The following is a 27,549-nucleotide window of genomic DNA, read 5'->3' as shown; positions in this document are numbered from 1 at the left end:
AGTTTGGTACCTAGTGAAGTTGAGATTCCAATTAAGTGGGTTTTTTGAGGCATGCTTAGGCTGCATGTAAAACGTGTATACCAATAAGAACTTTAGCAGAAAGTGCAAGAAGTTTTTAAAATTTATGCAAAATTATCAGAAACAGCACATATGAAAGTAATAAAAAAAGTAAAAAAAAAAAATCAGTACTTTCATTTGTGTGATGTGTTAAGCATTATATAAGCCCAGCACTTGGATACTTCTTTTTTTAATGGATCTCCACTGTTGTTGGCTCAAACAGTGTTTCTGTGACCAGACAGATACTAGAAATTAAACACTCATATAAACTTCATTTAATATCTAAAACTAGGTTGGTCACGATGGGGAGCTAAGTTGTCTTTTCTCAACCATGTCTTATACTTCAAGTTGAAGACCTAAAGACTCCTCAGACAACAAGATTTTGTTTATTCCATATTTAATTGAAACAATACCTTTTGGTATTTTGCTTGGACTCAGCCGGTTTTGGAGATGGAAGGGTTTTCAAGAATACCCCTCATTAAAAATGTTGGAAAGTTTGTTTAAATAAGAGCCTTACTGAGCCAAAGTTCCCTCACCGGTTCCAGCCAAGACCTTTTATTTCTGTACATTTAATTACATTGCCTGAAGCACATTGCTTAACCTATTTTAAAGCAAGAACCCTCTTTCTGTATCCAAGGATTCCAGGAGGATTTGGGGGGTTTCCGTAAAGAAAACAGAGTCAGTGTATAAGCTATGGTAATTGTATCCTCAGATCAAGTCTCCTTGTTAAAGTAACTATGGAGGTTAGCGCTTTAAACCAGTGGGATATGGCCTCTCTGTTGTCACATGACTTCATTCTTTACTGTTTGAAGTGTAAGACATTGGGAGGTGAGAGAAAATGCACTGAGCTTCAAGAAAGAGTTTTAATTACTATGTTTTCTCTAATAACTAAAGATGCAGGAGAAAATAGTTACACTGAGCTCAAAGTGTTTGTAAATAAAATACGTATTTTATTCTGGATCTTAATCTGGATCTTAATCTAATTGATTAAGTCTGATTGAATTTTAATCTCCTTAAGGGCTATTATGGTGTTGGGTAAATATACAGCCAGGTGGGACCAGGGCAGACCGGCTTTTATCAGTTTCTCTGAGCACTTGGAGGAAGAATAATAAATGCAGGGCTTGGATAGTTTTCTTTTTGGCTGGTAGATACAAGAACCTTGAAAGCAAAAGTTTTCCTACAGTAGGAAGGAAACCTGAAGGACCATTCTGTTAGTCATTTGGATCCTTTTGTTTAATCTTCCACTTAACCCTTTGTGTGTATATTAACTACCAGCCTGAAGCTTCTTCCTGAGAGCTTTGCTTGCAAGGTCTTGGCTGAAACCAGTGAGGGAACTTTGACCCACATTTCCTTCTTCCTTATATTAACGTAAACAGCAGCAGTATATTTGACTTGCTTACTGCTATATGCAAATCATTTATTTGCCGTCTGTGGACTTTACACCTGGAAGAGCTGGGCTCTTCAGGTTATTTTCTGGAAGGTTTGAGGTCTTATTCTGGGTAGTAATTTCCTTCTTTGTTGTCCTGCCCTGGGGTGGAAAAGCAATGATAGGGGGGTGTGGTCTCTTAGTAAACTGCAATTCACAAAGAGCTCTGAGCTACCAGGCTCCTTTGTATCTAAATTCAAAGAGCACACCTTTGCTTCAAACTTTACAATGCCCATCTCTGCTTTTTGGGGGGGAAATTGGTGAATTGTCCCACTTAGTACCTTAGTTGTTTATTTAGGCAGACCAGACCCTTTGGAAAATGTAGTCATTAGATAATAGTCCTAGGCTGGACCTTTAATTTTATGCTAGCTGCTGGTTCTTATTTGTCTCTGATGATTAACAGAGGAAGAAAGTAATAGCAGTTTGAGATCTGTGACTCAGTATTGTAAGGATAAGGACATGCCAGGAAAATGCTGTTAACCCAGAGATTAAAACAGTGCTTTTTAGCCTTCTGCAGGCAGCACTGTGCCTGGCCTCTGCTTTCCTTTTCAGGTTGATACAGCGTGCATACCAACTCTGACTTGAAAATGATTCATCTGTAAGGGCATCGTGCTTAGGTCATGGTCTTAGAAGCCAAGCCTCTGGGAGTGACCCTGATGCTACTAAACTGGCATCCAGCTCTGTAGATTGTCTGGGGACCCACAAGCTTATGTGCTTGATACTTTATAAGAACTTAGTGCACATTCCTGACCCAAAGCAATTTAGTAAGTGCCCTTTGGATGTCTCTGAAAGGGCATTTTCTCTGCTTTAAAAGACTAACTTATGAAGAAAGGGGAAAGGAAGACTCCCATGTTTTAAGTCATTAACAGAATCTGAAGTTTCCTGTGACTCATGCTGAGACAGTTCACATGAGAAGATTCCTTGCCTGTAGCATTATTCAGCTTTAAAGTTGCCACTTATATGCTCTCGTGTTTATGTATGTATAGGTAGAGAAATGACATACATGAGAATATAAACATGTATGTATACATACACATATACAAGTAAATGATCTTGCTTCTAACATGGCTGCTGAAGAATTAGAATGTGGGGTGGGGAGGTAGGAGTCAGGCCTGGTTTAACTTGGTTTTCTTTTTATTGGTCTTAGTCGTTAAGCACAAGCCTTTGATCCCTAAAATGTTCCAAACATTATGGGAGCCCTGTATTTATAGGAATAAAAGCTGCATTACCAACTGCAATCTAGTTTTCCCTGGACAATTCTTGACTTTTTCGTGGCTTGAATAGCTTAGCTTTCTTTTTCCTTGTGTAAGAAGTGGAATTGAGGCAGATGGCTAGTTTGTCGCTCCTCTCAGAGCTCTGAGGTCTCTGATTTAAAGCAAATACATAGCACTGTCTTCCTGCCATTTTAATGTTGAACTGTTCCCTGATACCCAGCTTAGGGACTGAGCCTGCCGTCTTGCACATGCTTGGTAAACAAGCCTTACAGCTCGTCTTTATCTCCAGCCCCAGAGTTAGGTCTTCGATTGTGCTTGATGTGAGCGAGGTTTCAAATTTGGAGTATAATGTTACTAGACAGTGATTTTACACTGAGGAAACAAAAAGCCAGGTCTTATACATGCTGCTTTTCCACTGAATCACTGACAATTTTATTTGTCTGTTAGAATTGTATCTATTTCAGTCATCTCTTGTGGTATGTGTGTGACATAATCCACATTGCTTTGGAGGAGACTTCTTATATTTACCACAACAAATATCTCAAGTATTTCTGGGAGTCACCCCCCATGCTTCTCCTGCCTCCAGTTGTCTGGAGCAATAGCACATTAGCTGTGCTAGACCACCCACTTAGCTTTTCCTCTGCTATCTTTATAATCCATTCACCTTTCACCTGTATTCTGGCTGATCTCTCTTCTGCCTGGTAACTGTCCATCTCCACTAAACAGCTGCAGTGAGCTTCTAAAAACTTAAATATGATGGCTTTTCTGTTAGAAAACACTGTGGTCAGGGCTGGGAACATAGCTGCACAAGGCCCTAGGTTCGATACCCCGCAGCACCAAAACCAAAATGTAAGTACATACTTGATTTAATAATCCAGCTTGATTATCCCTGCTGTACAGGGGGTTAAGACCTGGGCTGTGCCTCCCTTCACGCTGGTCCCCATTTCCTTCCTCTTTGTCCAGTGTGTTCTAATACGATCCACCACCAGCCTGTGCCCCCCCACCTTCACACTCGAAATGTATTTAGTTGGCATTGAAACGTGCTCTGAGTATGGAATGGACCTCAAATTTCAAATACTGAAATTTTTTATTTTTATATCGACCACATTTGTAATGTTTTAGAAGTATTTGCTTAGACAAATTGTCAAAACTAAGTTCACTTTTTAAAATTTTGCTTTTCTTCAGTGAAGCTGTGAGAAAATGAAAAATGTCATAGGTGGCTCACAGTGATTTTCTCTTGGGATGTCCTTCTAGATACATATACCTTTCCTTTCCCCGGCTCACTTTCCATCAGCTCTACCCTCTCTGCCTCTGCCTCTGCCTGGCTTAGTTTCTGTTTCTTTTTAGGATGACTGGCTACTTCCCCTTCGGATACTGTCTTAGGAAGAACTCTCTAGTAGATGCAGATATAAAGTCTCCGGAGGAACGCCCTTCCTAGTCGGTTAAACCATCACCGTTTCTCTGCAGCGGTTTCCTGTGTTACTGCATAGGACTCGACAGGCCGACACTCCACTCTGTCTTTCCATATTTACCATGGAGCCACCAAACCCATGCTCTGCAGAATCTTCAACAGAAGTCACTTTGTCCTATACAGTATTCCTTCTCCAACATACTATCTGCTACTTAGTGCTCAGCACATCTGTGTGGAGGGCGTAGGTGAAGCTGAACATGCTATGGTGATAAGCAAGAGGCATAGCCAGGGTAAACGGGCCATTTGATTCCCGTTTCTTGCCAAAGCAGGCATATAAGTCCAGCTCTGGAAGGTGCTGTCAGAAGTCCCCGAGCTTTTGTGAGTCATTCCATCAACTTTCAGGACTCTGCAGATCGTTTCCATTCCCTGCCATTTGTTTATGTTTGAGACCATGTGTCAATCCCTCCTTGATCATCTTACCTTTTAAATTTTAAGATTTTGTTTTATCAGTTCATTTAGAAGGGATAAAATACCCTTTTAACGAGTTGTTCAGAAATAGCTTTGGGCTTATAAAGGTAGTAAAACATTCTTGTTTGTACCTGTTTTTCTTGAATTCATTGTACCCTTTTAAATCTTAGCAAGGATTCAAAGCTGGGTGCGGTGATGCAGGCTTGTAATCATAGCAGTTGGGAAGCTGAAGCAGGGTTGTGGGGTTTGAGGCCAGACCTGGGTATGAGACCCTGTCTCAAAACAAAACAAGAAAAAGAAACAAACAAACAAACAAAAAAAAACCAAAATGGTTTCTCAATGTGAGTTGTCAATTAAAAGATGCCAATCCTTATAAAAGTAACAAAGTCGATACGTTGTATCCATTAATCCTACCCATTCCTCCCGTTTGCCTAGAGCATTTTTCCTTCCTCATCATAGCTAGTGTCAAAGCTCTTATCCTCTGTAGATCTAAATAAATGCCATCTCTGCCAAGAGCCTTTTTTTATATGATCTGTAAAAATGAATAGTCTTCTGGTATGACCACTTACTTCAAACCAAGACAGATGAGAGCCAGAGCTTAGTCTTCGCCTGCATCGTACCCCACCCACAGCGCTGGATATCTTACAGCATTAGAAACCAGCACTGGGTAACCAGACTCCTCACTTCTGCTCAGGCCCCTGCAGGAAGATATTTAAAGTCAGCTGTAACCTCAGGCTCTGGAAGGTTGGAAAGTTTGAAAGCCCAGGAAAAGAAAAACATGAATAGCGGTTCTTCTGCTTTTCCTAAGGACGACGGAGGGAGGATTTAATGGGGCTGGAAGTCCTTAGGTACCCGCTGTCTTAGCTCACTGTGATCTTCAGGTGGAGTCTGATAGAGTTCACCCAGTGCTCCTTAAGACTTAGCATCCTTAGAAAGTACACTGCCTTCCAGACTGTTATGGTTATGTTTCTATGTTTACTTTCTCCCTCCATTTTTAATTATTTTGGCTTATAGAGACAATTTTTAAAAAGGTACAAAACCTCCCATGCTTCCTCACCTGGGAAGGCTGCTATTTTTGTTACATTTTGCCTTTTGACTCCTGCTCTGTGTCTGGGTGCATTAGTTTTTAAAAAGCCTCCAAACAAGTCATTTACTCTAGATACATCCACGTGTATCTCTTAAGAAATAGGACGTCTCTTATCAACTGCAGTACACACTAAGGAAATTTGGTGACCAGAAATGCTATTCTCTAAGGTATGACCCATATTCGAAAAATAAAGTTTGCCAGGTTTTCCAACAACACAAATAGGCCTGTTGTATGACAGATCATTGGAATATAACTTTGATCCTTTGATGCCTTCATTAATCTCCCTATTAAACATAGAATGAAGCAAATATTTGGTTGTAGCCCTGTTCTGTATGAAGTACCCTCTTCTCTTTAAATTCCGGGTCACTTGCTTTAGCTGACACAGTCGTGACTGTGTGAATGGGTGGAGAATGTCAAGGGCAGGAGGGAGGGAGCATGGCAGGATGGTGGTGAAGTGGCAGGACTGTCTTCAGGAAGTCACGTGGTCATTTGTGCCCCAACTATGCCTTCCAGCTTCCTGAAAAAGAAGGCCCAGTTTGAACATGAAAATCAAATGGATTGTTGGCTGCATTTATTCACTGTGCTCGTCTTTCCTGCTGCCTTCTAGCCCATGCCTAAAGAGTTACCCACGAAACAGAAGCTGAACTTAAGTGAGACCCCTGCGACCCAGCCATCTGTGTCTGATTCCCACCTGGCAGAACTCCAGGACAAAATCCAGCAAACAGAGGCCTCCAACAAGGTACATCAGAACTGGATCTAGTCCAGCCTCATTATCCTGAGTCTATGTGTTCTAGTCTGGGAGAGGAATGCTTTGGCATCCCTAGCTTTCTACAGAATGGCTCACTGAGAAGTATAGTTCTACACTTTTATCTTTATTTCCTTTTCTGTTTGTGTGAAGTTTCATGTATCCAGGTAGACGTGTGTGTGTGTGTGTGTGTGTGTGTGTGTGTGTGTGTGGAGAGATCAGTCTCAGTTATTGTTCCTCAGGAGGTAGCTACCTTGGGGTATTTTTGAAGACCATCTTCCACTAGGATCAGGGCTTAAAAATTAGGCTAGCCAGAGATCCATCTGTTCCACATCCCCAGAGCCAGTTATAAGCACACACCTCCAAGCTTGGCTTTTTCTGTAGCTGCTGGGGATTAAACTCAGGTCCTCATAGCTTACCCAGCCCTTCTCTGTTTCTTATCAGGAATTTAGATTGTTCCATACATACTGCATTTCCTGATGCATTTTGGGAAGGAGGTCAGATCTTCCATATAATCTTTAACTCTACAGTAAGGCTCTGAGACAGGAAGTTTGTGCTTTAAATTTTAGTGTAACTTCCTACCCTCGTTAAGAATTTTATGTCTGCTTTCAAGGCAGTTGTCCCAAGGGGCTCTTGGATATCTTGTCTAGTGTCCTCTTACAGTAGTCTGTCCTGTACTAGATAGCAGGCACTCTTTGGTCGTATGGGAGAGAATACTATGGCTGTTGACATAAAGAACGTGTGCAGTGCATGAGAACTGAGGGGTCTGAGCACCCAGGGAAGCAATGCATGTTTGCTGCCTCTCTTCATGGTCTGTGGTTGCTATGCATGGGAAAGAAGTAAGACGATATGCCCACGCTGGCAGTGTGATGGCCCTCAAGGTTAAAAGTCATCATGGAGCTAACAGGAGTTTCTCTGCTGAATTCAGATTCTTCAAGAGAAACTGAATGACATGAGCTGTGAGCTAAAATCTGCACAGGAGTCATCTCAGAAGCAAGATACGACAATCCAAAGCCTCAAGGAAATGCTAAAAAGCAGGGAAAGTGAGGTAAAATGCTTATGTGGTCACAGACCTGTGGGGAAACGGGTCATGCTGGTGGCATAGATACATACTCTCTATTTTGTAGATGTCACTGTTGTCAAACCAGCAGATCTTACTATGGAAACCTGTTACTGCCATCTACACAGGAGAGAGAAGTAGTTCAGCACTTGTTGGCTAGCTTTAGCATGCTAACCTCCTCTCATTTCCAGACTGAGGAACTGTACCAGGTGATTGAGGGTCAAAATGACACAATGGCGAAGCTTCGGGAAATGCTGCACCAGAGCCAGCTCGGACAGCTCCATGTACGTGAGGGCCACAGGCGGGAGTGTGGCCGCCCTGGCTGCCCAGGTCTCTCCTGGGTTCTGTGCTTTCCTCCCTGTGACTCTGATTATGATTCTGCTCCTTTCAGAGCTCAGAGGGCATTGCCCCTGCTCAGCAACAAGTGGCCCTGCTTGACCTTCAGAGCGCTCTATTCTGCAGCCAGCTTGAAGTACAGAAGCTCCAGAGGCTAGTGCGCCAGAAAGAACGGCAGCTGGCTGACGGCAAGCGATGCATGCAGTTTGTGGAGGCCGCGGCGCAGGAGAGAGAGCAACAGAAGGAAGCTGCCTGGAAACATAACCAGGTAAATCATTAACCATCCTACTGCTCCCGGTGCTGACTTTGCCCACAGTGACTTGTAAGCAGGACAGTTTGTGCTGAACCCGCCCCCTTGCATCTTGTCTGATGTGGTCAGTGTTTGTTGTCCCCCGGGTCATGCACCAGATGAGCAGACTGTGTCCTGAAAGTACAAAGGTAGATACCAGAGACTCTGCCTCTTAACTTCTTATACCTCAGCAGGAGAGGCAGACACATGGCAGAATGTTAAGACTTGGGTTTCTGTTCCCATAGCTATGTCCAGGAGGATCTGAGGAAAGGGGACCTAACGCTTCATGGAGGAGGAGGTCGCTGAGGTTATTCTGAAAGGATAAAGTCAGCTGAGGCCAGTGAGGTAGCTCAGCAAGGGCAGAATGCTGGACTCACAAGCGTTTCCGCCCATAACTATGCCGGGAGGAGAGAACCACTTCCTGAAAGTTGTCCTTTGACCGCCACATGTGCACTCAACATAAATAGCACACACGATAAATAAGTAAATACATAAATTAACTGAATTAAGTTGAAAAGGTCACTGGGTAAAATAGAGAAGGACATTTACATGCATAATTAGTCATGTAATTCAAATATATGTAAGCATTATACAGTCCTTAAATAGTCCTCTATCTTGTTAGCATGGAGCACATGCTATTTGTTTGTTTGTCTTCTGCATTTTAAATATCCTTTTTTGTGTGCTGTCTCCTGTCTTAGTAGTTCAGAAATTAATTACGAGCCCTGGATTTTCTTTAGCAATATCAAAATTTCAGATACTGTTGCAGTAAATATTAAAACGATAGCTTCACTCCAAGGGCACTGCTCCAGTGTAGAGCTGAGTGCACAGACTCCATCACTCGGTCCACAAGCCGGATCTCCAAGCGGTTCCCTTCCCAGGCAGTTCACTCCGCCCTCCCTGTCGCTTCTGTCCTGGGTGGATACAACCGCCCTAGCGTGTTTCTTTCCTCCACTCCTGGCATGACTCCAAAGCCCGGTAACTTTTCAAGCAGGCTTATATATTAAATTCTCAATCCACAAACTGTCAACACAATAAGATTAAATCCAATGGACAAAGATACAAACTGCCCTTCTGCATGAGATAAAAAGACCTGTTGAATCCCTTAAAAATATCCATATCTACCTATCGCCAATTAAGTCCACCTGGACCTAGATCCTCTTTCTCCAGATCCATCTATATCATCTGCAGAAATCGAGCACCGCCTTGGTGTCACTGAACTGTGATGCCAGATTTACTTCCGACTCCACACTTTTCATAAGCTTTCATACCCTATTTGATTTATAGTCTCTATGCTTTCTCTATATCGATTTAAGCGATGGCATTCTCTGCTACTTTATGTTTTATTATTTGCCTTTTGAGTTTTTTGTCTGTCCTGTTTCGGGGATGAGATAGAGCTATGTTGCCCAGGCTAGCCTTGAATTTGAGATCTTCTGCCCTCAGACTCTCCAGGCAGGCTCCACTGTGCACAACCTGCTTTGAAAGTGCTAAAGTCTTCGCATCCAGTGGCTGTGTGGAAAGGTTACTATAAAAACATAATCTGTTTATTTCAGGAATTGCGAAAAGCTTTACAACACCTCCAAGGAGAACTGCACAGTAAGAGCCAACAGCTCCACGTCCTGGAGGCAGAAAAATATAATGAGATTCGAACCCAGGGACAAAACATTCAACACCTAAGTCACAGTCTGAGTCACAAAGAGCAGCTGATTCAGGTGAGTCCTCAGATGAAAGCAGGCTTCTGAGCTCTCAAATGCCTGCTCGAACCATCTCAAGGCCTGTGCCCACATATGACGGCTGGAGTCGGAGACATGTACAGAGAGGAGAAATACAGTCCACGAGCAGCTAGCCAGTGCGTTAAGTAACCATGTGTGAACATCCATGAACAGCATACTAGCCAGCCAGTAACTTACATATGTGAACATAACCGTATGGGCAGTGTTCAGCAAACGCAGCACCTCTGAGTCACACTGCTTCATGAAGACATGGCAGGAGAGAACTTACAGAAATATCCACAGAATTCAGTGATAGAAGGAAAATTTTAGGGAAAATGGTACACTAAGAAGTGAGTCAGCTCTGTCACCAAGTTTAAGTGTTGGGGACACTGAATCTCCTAAATTTTACAGACTGTTGTATACGTATGATTCCTACTCCCTCACAGATGTAACCATGGTACATCTTCATTTGGAAAATAGCTTTCTGCTGTTGGTGGTTTTGTTTTGTTCTAAGACGGTGTCTAACTATATGGCCCTGGCTGACCTGGAGCTCTGTAGACCAGGCTGGCCTCCAGATTACAGAGATCTACCTGCCTTTGCACCCTCAGTGCTGGGATAACTAACAGGTGTATTCCACCAGGCTTAGCTCAGTTTTCTGGCGAAGTCTTTACTGACACCTTTACATAGTGTGTCCTGTTTCCCTGAGCAGACTGACTCACTGGCTAATCCATTTGTTGCAGAACTAACGATTTACATCTCTGTTATCTCTGACTCATTTGTGTATGTGTACTAAACAACAAATTTCATGAAAAATGAAGAAATTGAGCTAAGAGGTAAGGAATAAAGGAAAGTACGTCTGTCTCATTAGGAACTTCAGGAGCTCCTACAGTATCGAGATAACGCAGACAAAACTCTGGACACAAATGAGGTGTTTCTCGAGAAATTACGGCAACGAATACAAGACCGAGCTGTTGCTCTGGAGGTACGCGGCCGCCCCCCTTCCACTGCCATTTGTCCTCGCTGCAGTGGTGACTAAACGACTGCTTTGGGCGTTCAGCTTCCAGTTCTCGCATTTGGGATCTAACTGAATAAAGGTGAGAGTTGGGTGAACCCTGCAGTATTTGAGAGCCTTCCTTTCCTCACAGCGGGTTATCGATGAGAAGTTCTCTGCTCTTGAAGAAAAGGACAAGGAACTGCGGCAGCTTCGTCTTGCTGTGAGAGACCGAGACCATGACTTAGAGAGACTACGCTGTGTCCTGTCCGCCAATGAAGCTACCATGCAAGTGAGCGCTAGACCCAACTTACTCTCCCCACTGCTCCTCCATCGTCCTCTGTAACCCAGAGTATTAAACAAAGTTAACCCTAGAAAAGCAGCATTTACCCACCCGCCACCAGCAGTCGGAGGCTCCGGGCGCTTCCCTTCTGTTCACATTATGACTCATGGGGAGTAGTGGACGGTGGTTGCGGCTTACATGGTTCTAACTTCTCATCCCTGCCTATTAATGTGGCTATGGACACCAGTGTGCCACCTGACTGCTTGTTTTCTTAACATATACGTGTAGCTTTTCTGCTTATTCCAAATTCTATGTAGCTGCCATCTGTGTTCGTAAAGAAGCCATTCATTTCTTTGTTAGAGAACACCCACAAACCTATTTATCATGCATTTTATAATTACCTCTCCAAAAACCAGATTAAAAAAAATACTGGTATGACATTCTGTGTTTTTCTCCTCTTCCAAAAGCCTGTTTTGTTTTGATTTTTCAAGACAGGGTTTCTCTGTGCTCCAGTCCTGGCTGACCTGGACCTTGCTTTGTAGACCAGTTGACCTCAAACTCACAAAGATCCTTCTGCCTCTGCCTCCTGGGTGCTGGGATTAGGGCTTAAAAGCATGTGCTACTATACCAGAAGACTAATGAGAAGTGTGGGGTGCCCTTGCTTATGTCTGCTGTGTCTTTCCCTGTAGAGTATGGAGAGTCTCCTGAGGGCCCGAGGCCTGGAAGTGGAGCAGTTAACCGCCACATGCCAGAACCTCCAGTGGTTGAAAGAAGAATTGGAAACCAAATTTGGCCACTGGCAGAAGGAACAGGAGAGCATAGTTCAGCAGTTACAGACATCGCTGCACGACAGGAACAAAGAAGTAGAGGCAAGGCTCCACTACCCGGAAGACACCGGCTAAGGATGCATAGGCTCAGCCCCAGTCAGGACTCCCGAGGCCTGCGGAGCCAGCAGCTCAACTCTTTAATTATATTCCGTGCCTGGGCGAGTAGCTACCGTTCCCTGGGAACTCCTTTTACAACTTTAAATCTAACACATCATTTATCATTCTCAGAGAAACTATATGAGAACCAATTAGATCATAAGATACATCTGTATTGTAACTTACCTGTATTATAATAGTTACAATGTACTTGCTGGGTTGGACACTGTTTTAGGAGCCTAATGCAAATTAACTTAGTGAGTCCTCACAAGTTTCTGAGGGCATACTCCGCTTTCAAAGAAAGGACTTAGATGTTAGAGGTTAAGTAACTTGTCAGAGCAGCATCACAGAGAGGCATAGCCGCTTCGGGACAGCCTGTAGAGCTCTGCGGTTTAAACACCATATATTGTATTTCTGTGTGGGCCAGGAGCTGTAGTGGCATTACTCTGTTATGAGTACAGTTTCCTTGGCCCTCTCCTGTTTTTCCCCAGGCACAGTCTTGCTTTATATCCAGGCTGGCTTTAAGCTTGCATCCTCTTACTTGAGTTTCACAGGAGCCTGGGCCTGCAGGAGGCATGTGCTGCCTCCCCCGGATCGTCATTCCCTTTGCCCATGGTCTTGTACTCCCTCTCTAAAGGACACTGCAGAGGAAGAATGTGAGCCAAGTGCCCACTTGCTCCATCTGACATTAACTGTTGTGTGTCGAGCATAAGGAAACCTTACTTCAGAAATGACTGCATAAGCGCTGTTCTAGGGGTCTCTCTGTATTGTTAGTATTTCCAGGCCTGTGCTAGGCTTGAGGAAACAAAAAAAAGATAAGATGTTATACTGTTCCCAAGAACCTTATCGTTCCTTTATGATGGGTGCTTCAACGTGCGGGACAGGAAATTATGTCCTCCAGAAAGTCATGTCGATTTTTTTACATTAGGATCTCAGTGCAACTTTGCTCCATAAACTCGGGCCCGGGCAGAGTGAAATAGCTGAGGAACTGTGCCAGCGCCTGCAGCGAAAGGAAAGGATGCTGCAGGACCTCCTGAGTGATCGCAACAAACAAGCCATGGAACACGAGATGGAGATCCAGGGGCTGCTCCAGTCGATGGGCACCAGGGAGCAGGAAAGACAGGTAAGCGTTAGTGCAGAACCAGATGAGGATCCTGTGATGCATGCAGACATGGTCCAAACTCAAATTAGCAATCCTCCTGCCTCACTCAGCCTGTAGAATGTTGGGATTGCAGGTATCTGCCGCCACATCCAGTCCATATTTTCTTCTTTTAAAATATAGACTGTTTTACCTTTTATTTATTTGTCTGTTGGGGAGCGTGTATCCTGATGCAGGTAGGAGGCTAAAGACTAAATCTGGGCCAACAGTACTGTCCCTACTCTGTTTGGAAACCAAGTGTTGAACTGAGGTCATCATCTTGGCTGCTAGCAGCCCTTACCCACTAAGCCATCTCACTGGCCCAAATTTTCTGTTAATTCTTATAAAATCTGAGTTACTTTAGGTAGAAACAGCTGTGTTTTGAAGGTCACTATGAGAGAAGGTAATATCAGGATAATAAAGGCTATATCAATCTCAGAATAACCGAGCACACTATTTCAGAGATATAAGACAAGGTTTCACACTGTAGCTCAGCCTGGTCTGAAGCTTGCTGTGTAGCTGAAGCTGGCCTCATTCATGGCAGTCCTCCTGCCTTAGGCCTCCTGAGTACAGGGATTACAGGCATGATCTGCCACACTCAGCTTCGAAGGTCAGTTCCTAGTTTTTTCCTGATTCCCACCTGGCACCAAGGAGGTCAACATTACACAGCCTTTGCACCTCAGCAGCAGCTCCAGTGGAGTTCATGTGGGTCTACTTTTCTGGTTTCCATGCAAAAGATTGACCTGAATAGTTTGTTTTTTTTTTAAGGAGATTAAGTGACAGGAGGGGCTTGAGAATCTATGATTCTAGTGAGGTTCACAGAGCACACTTGGAGCAGGAACAAAGCACTGTCTTTGGGTTGCACTGGCCATGCACCTTGTTTGTGCTGTTATGATTTCAGAGAGACTTTTAATAGTAAATGTTGGCAATAATTTGATACCTCTCAAGTGATCCTGTCCATACCTCAAAAGCTTTACATCCTGAAAATGCAAGGGCTTTGTTTTCAATTCTCATTTAGAAATTATAATAGGGGCTACGCTTTTTATCTACACAGTTGGTTTCCTCCCAGAGAGAATCGGTTCTGTAATTGAGCCAATGTAGTTCCAATTCATTCTCTCAACCCCTGAAAGTTTACTGTGACTATTATGTGTGTGCCTGAGTGTATGTACAATATATGTGTGAGCACATGTGCCATGGTGCATGTATGGAAGTCACAGAACAACTTTGTGGAGTAGTTTCTCTCCTGCCACCCTTCTGAGTTCCGGAGATCAAAATCAGGTCACCAGGCTTATTTGGCAACCACCGTCTCCTGCTGAGCCATCTTGCCAGCCGTAAAGCATTTCTGTGCTTTGGCAGTCACAAACAAGTTCTGGGTCTTTCCTTGTGTAATCATTGTCTTAGGCAACTGGGGTTAGAAGTAAACTAGTTTTATGATTTTACTCTTCCTATTGGTTGGTAGTTTTATCCTTGTATATAATGAATTTTAGTCATCCTCACCCTTACTCTCTCTTCTCTTCCACCTCCCATTCCCACACACCCCTTTTCTGAGTGAACCCCTCCCATTTTCAAGTCTTTCTTTGCATGTGGCTACTGAGTTTAATTGTGGGAGATTGATTACTGAAGCAAGGCCAACATACCAACAACTACATCAAAGAAATGGTTCCTCATCTTCCTGTAAGCATTAACTGTCACAGGCTCTCAGGCCCCTTGCCAGTCTGTGATGAAGTGTTGACAGAACCAATGTTTTGTTTGTTTGTTTGTTTGTTTTGTTTTGTTTTGTTTTTGCTTATTCTTTTGGGGAGTTTTTTAATATTCTTTTTCTAAAATACTAAAATGTAATCTCTTTGAGAATGTAATAATATCTTTATTATATTCACCCTTCACTCTTCCCCCTGATTCCTCCCAGATGTATCTCCATCTCCTTTCCAACTTTGTTTTTAATATCCCACTGATTCTAATTAGGAATTAGAATGGCAAGGCCATCCCAGTGAACCTACCAGGGCCTTATCCTCCCTCCTCCAGATGCCATCAGAGATCAGTGGCTTCTCAGTTAGGGGCTGGACTCAGAAGCCCCTCCCTTCTCTGTGCTTGACCTTGTCTGGGTCTTGTATGGACAGCGAAGGTTGTTGTAAGTTCTTGAAAGTATTACGCATGTAATGTCCTATCTGTGGATGAACAGTCAGTCCAGAGACATTCTCTGCACCTTGGCCAGTTGTGAGTTCCCAAATTGACCATACTTGCTGTGGTAAGAAGCTTCTCTGGTGAGGACTGGCACAGCACCGATCTGTGGGTGTGGATATGAATATTTAGAAGGCAGTTTGACAACGTGACCACTTAGGCTTTGGTGATGTTTGAGGTTCAGATTCGCTTGGTCTGATACAGATGCTTATTGTGTAATTCATTAAGTATGTATTGAGTGCCTGTTCCCAGTGAGTCATGCCGTGGGTACTCGGGTTTTAACACTAAGCTGCTCCTGAAGTGTACATTCTTGTTGAGGAGGAGAACATAATGAAGACCACAAGGGGACACTCTAGGAAACAGGAAGTGCATTGGGAAAAATTAAGCAGAGCAAAAGGACTTGGAGGGTGGAAATACATTCTCCCCCTAAGCATTATTGAAGTATAATTGGCAAGTAAAAGCTGTGTGCAAGGCATGTAACACATGTGTACACATTGTGAATGGTCACTCTAATAGTTCACAGCCAGTGGGCAGTCACTGTTTCATATGCAACAGCTTTGGGGGAACGCTGTCCCTCAGAGCTCCTCACCACAGCCACTGTGACCACCCGCACTCTCTCAACACTGAATGTTGGTGCCGTTCGCCCTGTGTGATTGCAGCTTAGGTAGAAAAGACCAGGGCAATAGCATGCCGCTTGGCAAAGAGCACGGCCGTACGGGTGTTCAGGTAAAAGGCTGAGGCTGAAGAAATGGCTTGAATAAAGGAAGCTGTTTGTCAGGTCAGTTCTGCACAAACCGTAACACCAGCATCACTGCTGGAGATCTTGGAGAGCCTCTTCCCGATGTTTTGCCTGGGCTGGACGCGCTGTTCACTGTGCACACTGTTCTGTGACAGACTGTACAAACAGGAGAGAAGTGACTTCTGAGTGTCCCACAGGGTTCTTTTTCCTTTAAATAAGTGGTTGGCTTATAACTAACATGGGGCTGGAGAGATGGCTCAGTGGGAAAGAACACTTGCTACTCTTGCAGAGGACCTGGGTTCTGCAACCTTCAGGTGGTTCACAATCATCTGTGACTCAATTCTGGAGAACCCGCTCTGGCCTCCATTGGGGCGGGGGGGGGACCTGCACACACGTGGTGCCCAGACATGCATGCAGGCAAGACACTCACATGCATCAAATAAATCCTTAAAGAAATTTAAAAAGAAATTTTATTGATTTTACTATAATGCCTTTGGTAAAGTTTATTGTGGTTCTTTCTTACCAGGCTGCTGCAGAAAAAATGGTCCAGGCCTTCATGGAACGAAACTCAGAACTGCAGGCCCTGCGGCAGTATTTAGGGGGGAAAGAATTAATTGCCACATCTCAGGCATTCATCTCTAACCAACCAACTGGAGTGACTTCCATCGGCCCCCACCATGGAGAGCAAACTGATCAAGTAAGAACTCTAGACTCTCGACTGCATGTTCTTGTCACATCTATGGCAGTAGTTTGGGGATTTCATCTGCAAACTACATGAGGTGATTCCAAGCCTGCCACCATGATCAGAGTCCCTGTATCTCTCTAACCTCCCGCAACCCTTCCGATTTTCAGAGTTCTATGCAGATGCCCTCTCGAGATGATAGCACCTCACTGACTGCCAGGGAGGAGGCCAGCATACCCCGGTCCACATTAGGTAAGTGCCACTTTTGCTTCGTGAATCCTTTGCTCTTCTGCACCTCCTTGCTGTCTAGAAGATTTGCCCAGGACACATCATGCTAGATCAGAAAAACACTTTGGATTTCCCCAAAATCTAGAGACACATACATCACTTCCAAGAAAAACTGCCCAAACCTTATGTGGATTTTTTTTTTTTAAAGTTCTTTTCAAACTCACTGTTAAGGCAGCTTACATATTAGAAATTAAGTGTTAACTTCTGAAAAGGTGTACGCAGGAGGCCCATATACACCCCTGCCTGCTTCTCTCATTTCTACTCACCCGCTGAGGATGATAAGCTTCATCTCTGGGTTCTCCTTATTCCTGTGTATGTTTTTTAAAAAATTAAGCAGGTGATTTAGATGGATGGGTGTGTCATTTCTCCCTTCCCCAATCTCTCCAATCTAGATTTAATATCCTTGAATTCTGAGTGAGCTCACCCGCTTCATCCTCATTGTTTCACTCCGGAGTGTAGTTTGCTGGGTGAACACACAACGGTCTTTTCCATTTGCTCCTTTTAGCACGTGGGTTGATTGTGGGTTTTCCATCACGAACATCGCTACCGAGTAAAGCGCCTACACACGTTCTTCTTAAGTGCCCAGATGTGTTCTAGACTAAGCTGCTCAGAAGTGGGGCGGCAGGGACACTGCACATTTCAGTCATCAACACTGGTGCTGTGCGTTCATTTCAGGAGACTCGGACACCGTTGCAGGGCTGGAGAAAGAGCTGAGCAATGCCAAGGAGGAGCTCGAGCTTATGGCCAAAAAAGAAAGAGAAAGTCAGGTAGGCCGGGGTCAAGGCTAGCTCTCCGACTCCTAGAAAGAGAAAGTCAGGTAGGCTGGGGTCAAGGCTAGCTCTCCGACTCCTAGAAAGAGAAAGTCAGGTAGGCCGGGGTCAAGGCTAGCTCTCCGACTCCTAGAAAGATTCTTTCAAATGGTTATATTTTAAACATTGCGATTCTCCACCTATAATGTCTGACTCCAAATTTAAGGTACGCCCTTCTTATCTCTGAAGAAAAACAGAAACTGTCGTATGTCCCCTTCTCATCTCAATAACATGTTCTCACTGGGAGGCACCATATCTTTTTGTCTGTCCCTCCTGTCAGTAAGCAAATGAAATAATTGTAAAGCATTTGAGCCAACAGACAGGTTATGATTCCTGCCAAGAAGGATGACATCAACCCGTGAATTTTGCACACAGTAAACAGTGGGTGGGAGAGCGCGAGCAACACGGTGTGCTGGGTATTCTCCATGTATACTGCGCTATTCGAGGGTCAAACTCACTCCATGTGAAGTAGGTGCTATCATCCCTCATTATGGGTGAAAAGGTAGAAATGCTGGTTATCTTAAATATGATGTAGCAGCTCAACATAATGCCAAAACTGAGGTTTAAACTCAAGCCTTAATACCCAGATACTTCTAGGAAGCCATTTCCTAGAGCAGATGTTCCCCGCCCCGTCTGTTTGTGATTCTACCAGTCAGTGGAGTTGTCAGCCCCTTTCTTAGAAGATCCTTCAGTCTTCCCGATGCAAGCAGCTGGATATCCAGCTGTGATGTTGATTAGCAGACAGCTTAGTGCTGCACAGATGGACAGACTGAACTGAAGACTCACGTGTAGCAATCCAGTTAGGTCGATGAGTGCCCTGCATTCCTAGGGTGACTTTGGAAAGCTTGGCTTCTCAGATTTTGTCATGACTTAATCTCTGCTGTAACACTGACATCTAAATTGTACCTTTTGGCCCTATTGCCATGTTTTTTTTTCTTACAGATTTATATTATATAACTGAGTTTTGAATATGAGTATGTAGCATTTTAGAGTCACCACATAAAGAATCCCCTGGTTGCCTGTCCTACTCCAGTTCTGCTGTAACGTTCTGTGACATTCGCGTGTGGCACTGTGGCTCCCACACACCATTCCTCTCTTCCTGTGCATTCCCAACCTAGAATATCATCCTTTTTGCTTCTGACCTATTTTGAGCGTCATAAAAGGGCAGGGACTGTGAATATGTATATGAATAAATACTTTCTATTGCTCAATTTTATGCATCCTTAATTAACCACTTACTTTTGAGCCCAGAACCATTCCATATTCCCTCTAACACTGGGCCCTTAACAGCCATGTAGGGTTTCCACTGTCTGTAAACATCCCTACTGTCTGGTGACAGCACTGACTTCTGCCACATGCCAAGAATTTTAAAGATGTTTTCTGTAGTCCTTTGTGGCCCTGAAAATACTCTCACTTACAGATGAGGAAACTAGACATCAATAAAAAACCTTTGTCAGCAGCTTGCGCTAGGACTTAAAGCCGTGTCAGTCTGTCTGAGGACCTCAGGCGTGCTGCCAAATATTTTCTTCCCTCTGTTGATCTTCTTTTATTTATTTTTTTTTTTAAACTTTACTGTGCACCACCTGTGTGCCTGGAGCCTGCAGAAGTCAGGAGAGGGGCTGACGGTACAGATGGTTGTGAGCTACCACGAAGGTGCTGTGGGAACCAAACCTGGGCCATGCAGGAGAGAAGCCAGTGCTCTTAACCGCTGTGCCGTCACTCCAGCCCTGTTGTTTTCCTTAACAATGCAACTATTGAGCTACATGGCAATCTCTGAAGGAGGCCCAGTAGTTGCCATACAGTCTCCATTCCTTAGTTCTGAAAAATCAGTGACAGACACTTTTGCAACTGTATCTTTGATATAAAGTGTTAGATGCAGAACTTGCTGCCAGCACCAAGTATTCCTGAGTTACTGGAATTGCCCTATCCAGTCACAGGCAGCTTGCCCTGAGGGAAGCAGAAGGGCATCTGTGTAATTAATTAGTCTAACGGATACCAGACACTAAACAAACGAATAGCTTAAATGTTGTAATTATATATTGCAAGGTAATTTAATGTAAACATAAGGTAACACTGTAGTAAGTTACAAGGGAAAGTAACACACAGGAGAATCACCTTAGGTGAGGGCGCCAAGGCTTCTTGGGAAGCCTGGCAGCTGAGAGACCACAGCCCTGGGAAAGATACTCAGGCTGACAGTAGTAGGAGCCAGGGCCCCTGCTCAGCACAGAGCCGGCTACACTTCAGTCAAGCAGCAGGTACTGAGAGGTAGACTAGAGGGATTCAGATCAATAGGTGTGTTGAGATAATGCAGGTATGCCTGAGATGTAGTAAGCACACAGTGAATGTTAGCAGGGACTGTTGTTACCATGGCGTCTAATGAGCTCTGTTATCAAGTTTGTCATTTGGGGAAGGGGATACAATACTGAAAGCTTAATGCCTACAATGTTAACTGGCGGTGAGGTTTCTTTGCCTCCAGTGTAACTAACTGGTAAGGAGGTTTCTTTATACTGGTTGCGTGCTCTGCACCAGAAAGCATCTTATCTGGTTTGGTGATCCCTGATGATGTCAGCAGCAGCTGCTGCTTAATACCTTAGTAATTCATTAAAGGGCATAATATGCAGGCTTTATAAATCTGCCATGTTCTCTTGTGTTAGCAGAAGGGATTACATAACATAAACTCGCATTTCTTCTTGCTTCTGCTAGTTGTAACCAATTTCTAAATATCCCAGTGAAGCCATTAACTAAAGTTGTTATTACAGTAATAGGAGACATTATTAAAAGCACTTATCCAGTTTCTTTGAGAGGAACTTTTGCCTCACGCTCACTTTATTGATTTGACCCACGGCACTATTTTTCAGTTTTCTCCTGTAGTACTGGCTGATTGTAATAGGACATGAGAAAGCTTTTGCCTCTCATGCTGGCTTTTCCTCTCTCCACAGATAGAACTGTCTGCCCTGCAGTCCATGATGGCTGTACAAGAGGAAGAGCTGCAGGTGCAGGCTGCTGACTTGGAGTCCCTGACCAGGAACATACAGATAAAAGAAGACCTCATAAAGGTCTTTCAGAGCTTCTTACAAACCACCGGGATAGTTTGTAGTCCAGCTGTCTATAGGGAATATATTGGATTCTTTGGCCTTGACATAGAGCAGAAAGATCTGTCTCTCATTGCTCTGCTGAGTAAAGTTATTAGTTTTTATGTTGGCTTATGTTTCTTCTAGGACCTGCAAATGCAACTGGTTGACCCTGAAGATATACCGGCCATGGAGCGCCTGACCCAAGAGGTCTTACTTCTTCGGGAAAAAGTCGCTTCAGTGGAATCCCAGGGTCAGGAAGTATCAGGGAACAAGAGACAACAGGTAAGTTATTGGAACACCGGTTCCTCTGTAGCTTCTACCCCATGTCTAATCTTCTCAGTGCCAGGTTCTCCAGGAAGTAAGTCTTCCTCAGCTGCACCTGGCGGCCTCTCAGTACTCACCCCATGCCAGTCTCTGCTTATTACACGTTCCCACAGCTAGTCTTTGGCATGGCTTACGGTTTACAGTGACACCCGTCTCTGGGTGGTGAATGTCTTTCCTAAGCTTTCCCCAAAACCAGAACAGTGTACGTGATGGTGCAGGGATGCTAATAAGTATCGATCAAAGACTGGAAACAATCCTAAGTTCTCACTGCTTCCCTCTTGCTCATCTTGGCCTCCCTTCACCCCTGCAGCTTAGCTCTTTCCCCGTGTTTCTGCATCCATTCCCCCTCCCTCTCTCCCTCCCTCCCTTCCTCTATCCCTCTCTGTGTCTCTCTGTCTCTGTTTCTGTCTCTCTTTTCTCACTCATGTTTGAAATTGATTAATAGTTTTTAAGATATAAGATGAGAACAGGCATAATGTTGATTTGAAGACTATAGAAAGCTGAAGTAATAGCTGTGACAGCTGGTCACAGCGCATCCTGACGTGCCGTGCTTTCTTTTGTGGGACTCCCTGTGGTTCAGCTCCCATTTTACCATCTGCACCTTGCTGCCTCTCTCTTCCTTCCTTAGTTGCTGCTGATGTTAGAAGGACTAGTGGATGAACGGAGTCGGCTCAATGAGGCCCTGCAAGCTGAGAGGCAACTCTACAGCAGCCTGGTCAAGTTCTATGCCCAGCCAGAGAAGTAAGAGAGGGCTGCCTGGCTCGCTTACCTTCAGCTTTCATTCTTTCTCCTTCTAGTTTTATTAAGTGCAGAAGTTTAAAGACTAAAGGGGAACAGAAAGGATGTGGGTGCTGTGATTTGTGTGTGGATTGCTCTGAGCCTCAGCATTTACAGCTGAAATTAGAAATAGATTTCCCCATTACTACTGCAGAGATTACCCAAGAAGACAGACAGGTCAGGGGTCTGGGAGAGTGCGCTCTGTGGGTGCCTTCTTATTTCTGTTCCGTATCCTGCTAAAGCCTGCTCTGCTCAGTTTTGGCTTGTGTGTGCTATACCTTTATGGCTCCTTTCAGAGCACTTTTGGGATTTTTTCTTGCCTTCCTTCCTGGCCTTGTTTGTTCTTTCAATATGTTTTAATTATTATTTGGTTTTTCCTGATTTCTCATTGGGCTTTAGAAATGTTTTATTTCCACTCAGGAAAATGAAAGCAGGGGGAGGTGTCACTGAGCACCTCGTCCTTGGAACTGGTCTCTCAGAGCACTGTCAGGGTGGAGCAGGTGACAGAGCGGCTCTCCCCAGCCCTCAGTTCATTCTTGATTTGGTTGACGTTTAATTTTTCTTGTTTTTTTGGTTTTTCAGTCTAAGGCTCTTCATCACATAATGAAATTTCTCTTCTTTTGCTGTAGGAATGAGCTATATTTTTTGTGTGTAAGTGGCCTAGAATCTAGCTAAAGGGACAAGCTTTGTAGAAAAGTACAGGCCTTGCTTATCCCCTGCAGTGAGCACAAATGCCACACACAGGCCATATAGACTCAATTACCGTGCCCTGGAGACTAGTTACCTTGGGAAATCTCATAGCCCGAGTGACAAAGGTGGCTCTTTGGAAATGAATGGACTCCTTCTAGTGATGGTTAACCCGTTTTCCTTCCATGTGGCATGTCTAATCAGCTCTGAGAGAGACCGAACCCTGCAGGTGGAACTGGAAGGGGCCCAGGTGTTACGCAGTCGACTCGAAGAAGTTCTTGGAAAAAGCCTGGAGCGTTTAAGCAGGCTGGAGACCCTGGCCGCCATTGGAGGTGGGGAACTGGAAAGTGTGGGAGTTCGTCACAAGCATGCCTTCTGAGCACTGTGGGTCACACTGCAGCCCAGGATGGAGACCCTGTTTATACTAACCAGAGAAAGTCGTGTGTGACTTGACAGATCTAAGTGTGACGTACTAATGTGATGGTAGGACTGCTGTCAGTCACCACAGAGAGACGCAGCTCTAGCCTTCCTTACTTCCCTGCGCAGACCTGCTTTTTAGTTAAACGAGGTCACAAAGCATCCTGCACATCTTAAATCATTCCGTTTTAATTTCCCATCCACACTGCTCTTCTCCCTGGCCTGTCCTCACTCCTTTACCCCTTCCATGGGCCAATAAAGTTTCCCCCCCCATCTTACCACCCACGCCACATGTCCCATGTCATGTCATCAAATGCATGTGTGTGTATTATTTTTTGCCATCCAATCGAATTCTGCTCTTTGAAAGTAACTTTTAGTCCAATAAAGGAGTAAAGTATGAGTTTTAGGTTTAGAGGGAGAGATTGAGAGTTCGTGAGAGTGACTTTGGGGAGTGGTATAACCCTACTAAGGATAAGAACTAGACAGTAAGATATGGGCTGAGCTCAGGAGTAGAGACCATAAGTGTCTCTAGCAAAATTTCCCCTTGAAGGCTGCTTCAGAGTTGGCTGTCAGGGCACAGATGAAATCACATTAGTGGACGGCACGCTGTAGTCCATAAAAGCCTGTACAACTCATGTTCTTCACTGGACCAGGGTTTCTTCAAGCCACAGGCATGGCTTTTAGTCAGAACATGACTGTTAAAAAAGGTTTCCCAAATCAGAATTTTCTAGATAAAAAAGATCATCTTCTATGTGATATTTCCCACCCTCCATTTTTTTTTTTTAATTTTGGTTTTAAGTTTTGGTATTTTACTTGTTTTTTGAGACAGGATCTCACTGTGGCTGGCCTGGAATGCACTCTGTAGACCAGACTGGCTTTGAACTCACAGAGATGACCCTGCTTCTACCTTCTGGGTACTGGGATTAGAGGCATTGCTGCCACCCCTGCCTGTCAGCATCTCCCTTAAGAGCAATCTTTTCCAGTATCCCAAGCTCAGGGAAAGTATAATTCCTAGATGCTCGTTTGGAGGTGAACTGGGTGGCATCCTTTAGTGACCTCTGCTTTGGTGCAAGTGTTTCTTTATAGTGGAGTAAGAAGTCACTGTGGGATGCTGCCATGTGCAGGTCACTCAGAAAGCAGCCTCACAGGTCCACGGACAGGTTTTACTCACCATCCCTGCCTTCTTGGGACAACATGACAGATAGAGAAAGGGCACTGAAGATTTCATTTCTAGCATCTTATTTAAGAATATGAAAGGTAACAGGTTACTTGCAAGGGGCTGTGGATTCTGTATCAGAGCATTTCCTGCTGCTGAGGGTGTGAAGTAGCATAATTCAGGCTTTCCAGCACACTGAGAAAGACAGAGTCCCCTCCTGAGCTAGCCTGAGACCACCACCCCCCCTTTTTGGACATGACACATTACATCTATGTGTTGACATGGCATGTGTTACATTCTAAATTCTGTTCAAGATTCTGTAACCTTAGCTGTGTCTTTAACAGATGAGTATGAGTCCATTTGATGTAGATAGAAAATACCAGAGAGACACTTGAAATCAAAGATTGATAGTCGTGGCCTTTCTTATAGTGGATGGGCTATTACAGTTTTAACCGCTTTTAGGGAGAAAAGGAACTATTCAATATTAATGACAGAAGAAGTAGGAGCAGAACTATCCAGTGTTCGTAGACCCCCCATTCTAAGATACTTTAAGGCCTGAACAAAAATTCATGTAACTAACAAGGAAGAGGATAATAGAGTTGAGCTATTATAAACATGTCAAAGTTAAAGACAAGCCTGTAAGGTCATTACAAGGCAGTTAGGAAATTTACTCAACTTTACCAGTAGACAACAAAGTTCTGCAAAGCTGCTATTAAGTTTCAACTGTAGGTAACTCTAGGGTTCTAAGAGTTCACAGTGATTATAATAATGAAGGTTAACAATTAGTGCATCTGCCGACCTCCAACAAGAGTAGGTTGACAGACAAGTAAATTAAGAGTTTGTTATCGATTCCATAAATGTGACTATAAAATCTGGTACTGACTTTCTGGTTCTGATGCTAGAGTGAGGCTGGAGACCTTACCGCTGGAGGGAATGTGCTGGGCCCACAAGCTTGTGCAATAATTTGACTCCTGGCTACCAAGCACAGTTCTGATGAATTGCATTGTGTGAGCCACAGGTAGACGGTACTATGGTTCTACATGTTATTCATATCATATAATTGGATTTAGCATACTATAATTTTAATTTCTCTGTAGGAGTGTGGCCTATGTTAGCTGAATTTGTCTGCCTTTGTTTGGATTTTTTTTAATATTACAATAAAGTTAGATTTAAAACATCAAGTTCTTATAGAAGTTTGTGCTCCAATAAGAAATTTCTTGGAAGAAAAATAATGATGTAGATTTTCCCTTAGCCTTGTTTAATTAGAACTATAGAACTTTAAGAAAAATCCATTATTGCTAGATTTCATTTGTCTCAGATTTCCTTATAAATAGTGGGAAATATTGCAGAATAATGGTTGTAAGGGTTCAAGTAGATGAGCCTAGTTTTTAGAACTATTGGGTTGAAAATGGCCAGTAAGAAGATTCATTAAGAAATAAAATATATGTCTTTTTGACATGCTTTCTCTAAACTCTCTCCTTTTGTTGCTGTGTATCTGATTATAAGGGACAGAACCCAGAGCTTTGTGCATGCTAGGCAAGTACTGCAGCACTGAGCTTAAATCCTCTACCTCAAGTTTAAATTACATTGTTTAAATCCAGTCTTTGGTGGACTTCTAGTATTCAAGATCTTTCTGACATTTATTTTTAGCAACTGAACCAAGTTATTACCTCTGGAAAGGAGCTGGCCTATTTCAATAAGTGCCCCTCCACTTTAGCATGATGCATGCTTGCTTTTCATTTCCCTCGAATGTGCCTCATCTGCCTCCATACCCACATCTCTCAGTTCAGGCAGAGACAGCAGCAAACGTTCAGTGCTGCTAATCACGGGGAAAGGGCATCATCCTCGTTTGCAGTTTAAAACATTTTCAGCTCTATGGTCGACAGAAGGAGACCTCTCAAGGATAAAGGAAATCAAAACTCATGTAGGATCCCACCGTCAGAAGGAGTCTCCTTAGAAGGGTTTTGGTAGATTTGACTTAGAGTTTTCATGTGCATGGCTTCTGAGGAAGAGGTGCACAGAGTCCTACCACTGTGTTTGTGCTCCTAGCTCAGGAGGCAGTGAGAGCTGGGGTCCGAGCATGAAAACGGTTCTAGAAAATTGATTCAGCTCTTCCCCTTCCAATCTGCACACTAGATCCAGAGTCTCATAGTCAGGAAGAGAAGCATCAGGTCACACTTCGCTGACACCTGTCTCCTTCTCAGAAGTAACATTTGATTGGCTGTCTGAAGTGCCTGACTGTTACGCCAGGTTTGTTTTTCTTAAGCTGCCACTGCAAAACTGATCCCTTGCTCAGACATTCCTTTGAATGCCACAGTTCTAAAAAACTAGACCTACCTACTCAGAAAACTCCTGTGAGAGTTCTCTGCTTTCATGATCTTTTTATAGAAGTCACAAAATCTTCACATTCGAAACCCCCCAAAAAAAACCTCAGCTGTCTCTTCAACAAGGGTCTTGGTTGTATTTAGGAGGCTCACTGGCAGTGGCCTTCAGGAAAAGGGGACAGACTTCCTATGATGCTAGGAAAGCCATGTTGTAACTCAGGTCCTGTCACAGAACAATTGGGGCGTTCCTGTTTAGAGATGCAAGCATGCATTTCCTCATTCTCTTCGGCTGAAGCTCAGCAGACTTCCCCTCCTTTGGTCGTCTAGACCCATTTATACTCTAGAGAAAAGAAAGCATCTGGGAATGTGAAGGCCGTCAATGGCAGCCGAGTAATAAGAAGCAAAGCTGCATAAGTAGATTGAACATGGCAGTGGTTTCTCTAGGGTAAGAGTTTCAGATCTCACTACATTTTGGCTTATGGACTGGAGTCACTCTATTACCATTCACAACAATGGTTTAACTAAAGCATTTCATTATAGTTAGAAAATGAACGCATGGCCTGTATTGTTCTGAGCAGTGACAGAAGGTAAGTCCTTAGTTTTTTTCTATATAATCACACAAGCCAGGATGAGGTTTCCAAATAAAACAGCATTGGGACTTCCCAGCAGCAGAGAGTGAGGAGTGGAAGGGAAATCAAAGACTACATAGCCAAAGTCTTACCAGATTCCAGGTAAGAATAATTCAACTTACAAAGTGATACACTCGTTATAGTTCTTTTCCTCTCTCATTGTTTAAAATCAAATCCCAGAAATTAAAGTCTTTGTTATACCGCTCTCCTCATGCTAAAGCTGGGAAATAAAATAGAATGGCCACCAATGTCGCAAAGCATTCGATGTAAGTTAGTCTGAGAAGGAGGAGTGATAGGCACAAGCTTGTTCCTAGACTTAGCAGAGGCA

At 43.8% G+C, this 27,549-nt stretch overlaps 1 protein-coding gene across 11 annotated transcripts in view; it reads left to right on the top strand.

Moving 5' to 3' along the window:
* PDE4DIP (phosphodiesterase 4D interacting protein) overlaps positions 1–27,549 on the top strand; it is a 124,269-nt gene that overhangs the window by 50,145 nt on the left and 46,575 nt on the right. For all 11 annotated transcript variants that reach the window (XR_013975012.1, XM_080915889.1, XM_080915897.1 and 8 more), the window contains exons 6-21: positions 6,271–6,402; positions 7,337–7,456; positions 7,660–7,752; positions 7,860–8,072; positions 9,644–9,802; positions 10,671–10,784; positions 10,948–11,085; positions 11,766–11,945; positions 12,928–13,122; positions 16,581–16,751; positions 16,907–16,988; positions 17,700–17,791; positions 20,773–20,889; positions 21,052–21,189; positions 21,860–21,972; positions 22,900–23,027. Coding sequence is in view for 10 of the 11 variants with exons in the window: in XM_080915889.1 (XP_080772015.1) it covers positions 6,271–6,402; positions 7,337–7,456; positions 7,660–7,752; positions 7,860–8,072; positions 9,644–9,802; positions 10,671–10,784; positions 10,948–11,085; positions 11,766–11,945; positions 12,928–13,122; positions 16,581–16,751; positions 16,907–16,988; positions 17,700–17,791; positions 20,773–20,889; positions 21,052–21,189; positions 21,860–21,972; positions 22,900–23,027 (2,185 nt within the window). In the remaining variant the exon portion in view is untranslated. The remainder of the gene's footprint in view (positions 1–6,270; positions 6,403–7,336; positions 7,457–7,659; positions 7,753–7,859; positions 8,073–9,643; positions 9,803–10,670; positions 10,785–10,947; positions 11,086–11,765; positions 11,946–12,927; positions 13,123–16,580; positions 16,752–16,906; positions 16,989–17,699; positions 17,792–20,772; positions 20,890–21,051; positions 21,190–21,859; positions 21,973–22,899; positions 23,028–27,549) is intronic.

Source organism: Micromys minutus (assembly GCF_963924665.1).
Source record: "Micromys minutus genome assembly, chromosome: 4".
In the NCBI taxonomy this organism is placed as follows: Eukaryota; Metazoa; Chordata; class Mammalia; order Rodentia; family Muridae; genus Micromys; species Micromys minutus.
This window is presented reverse-complemented; position numbering and strand designations above follow the sequence as displayed.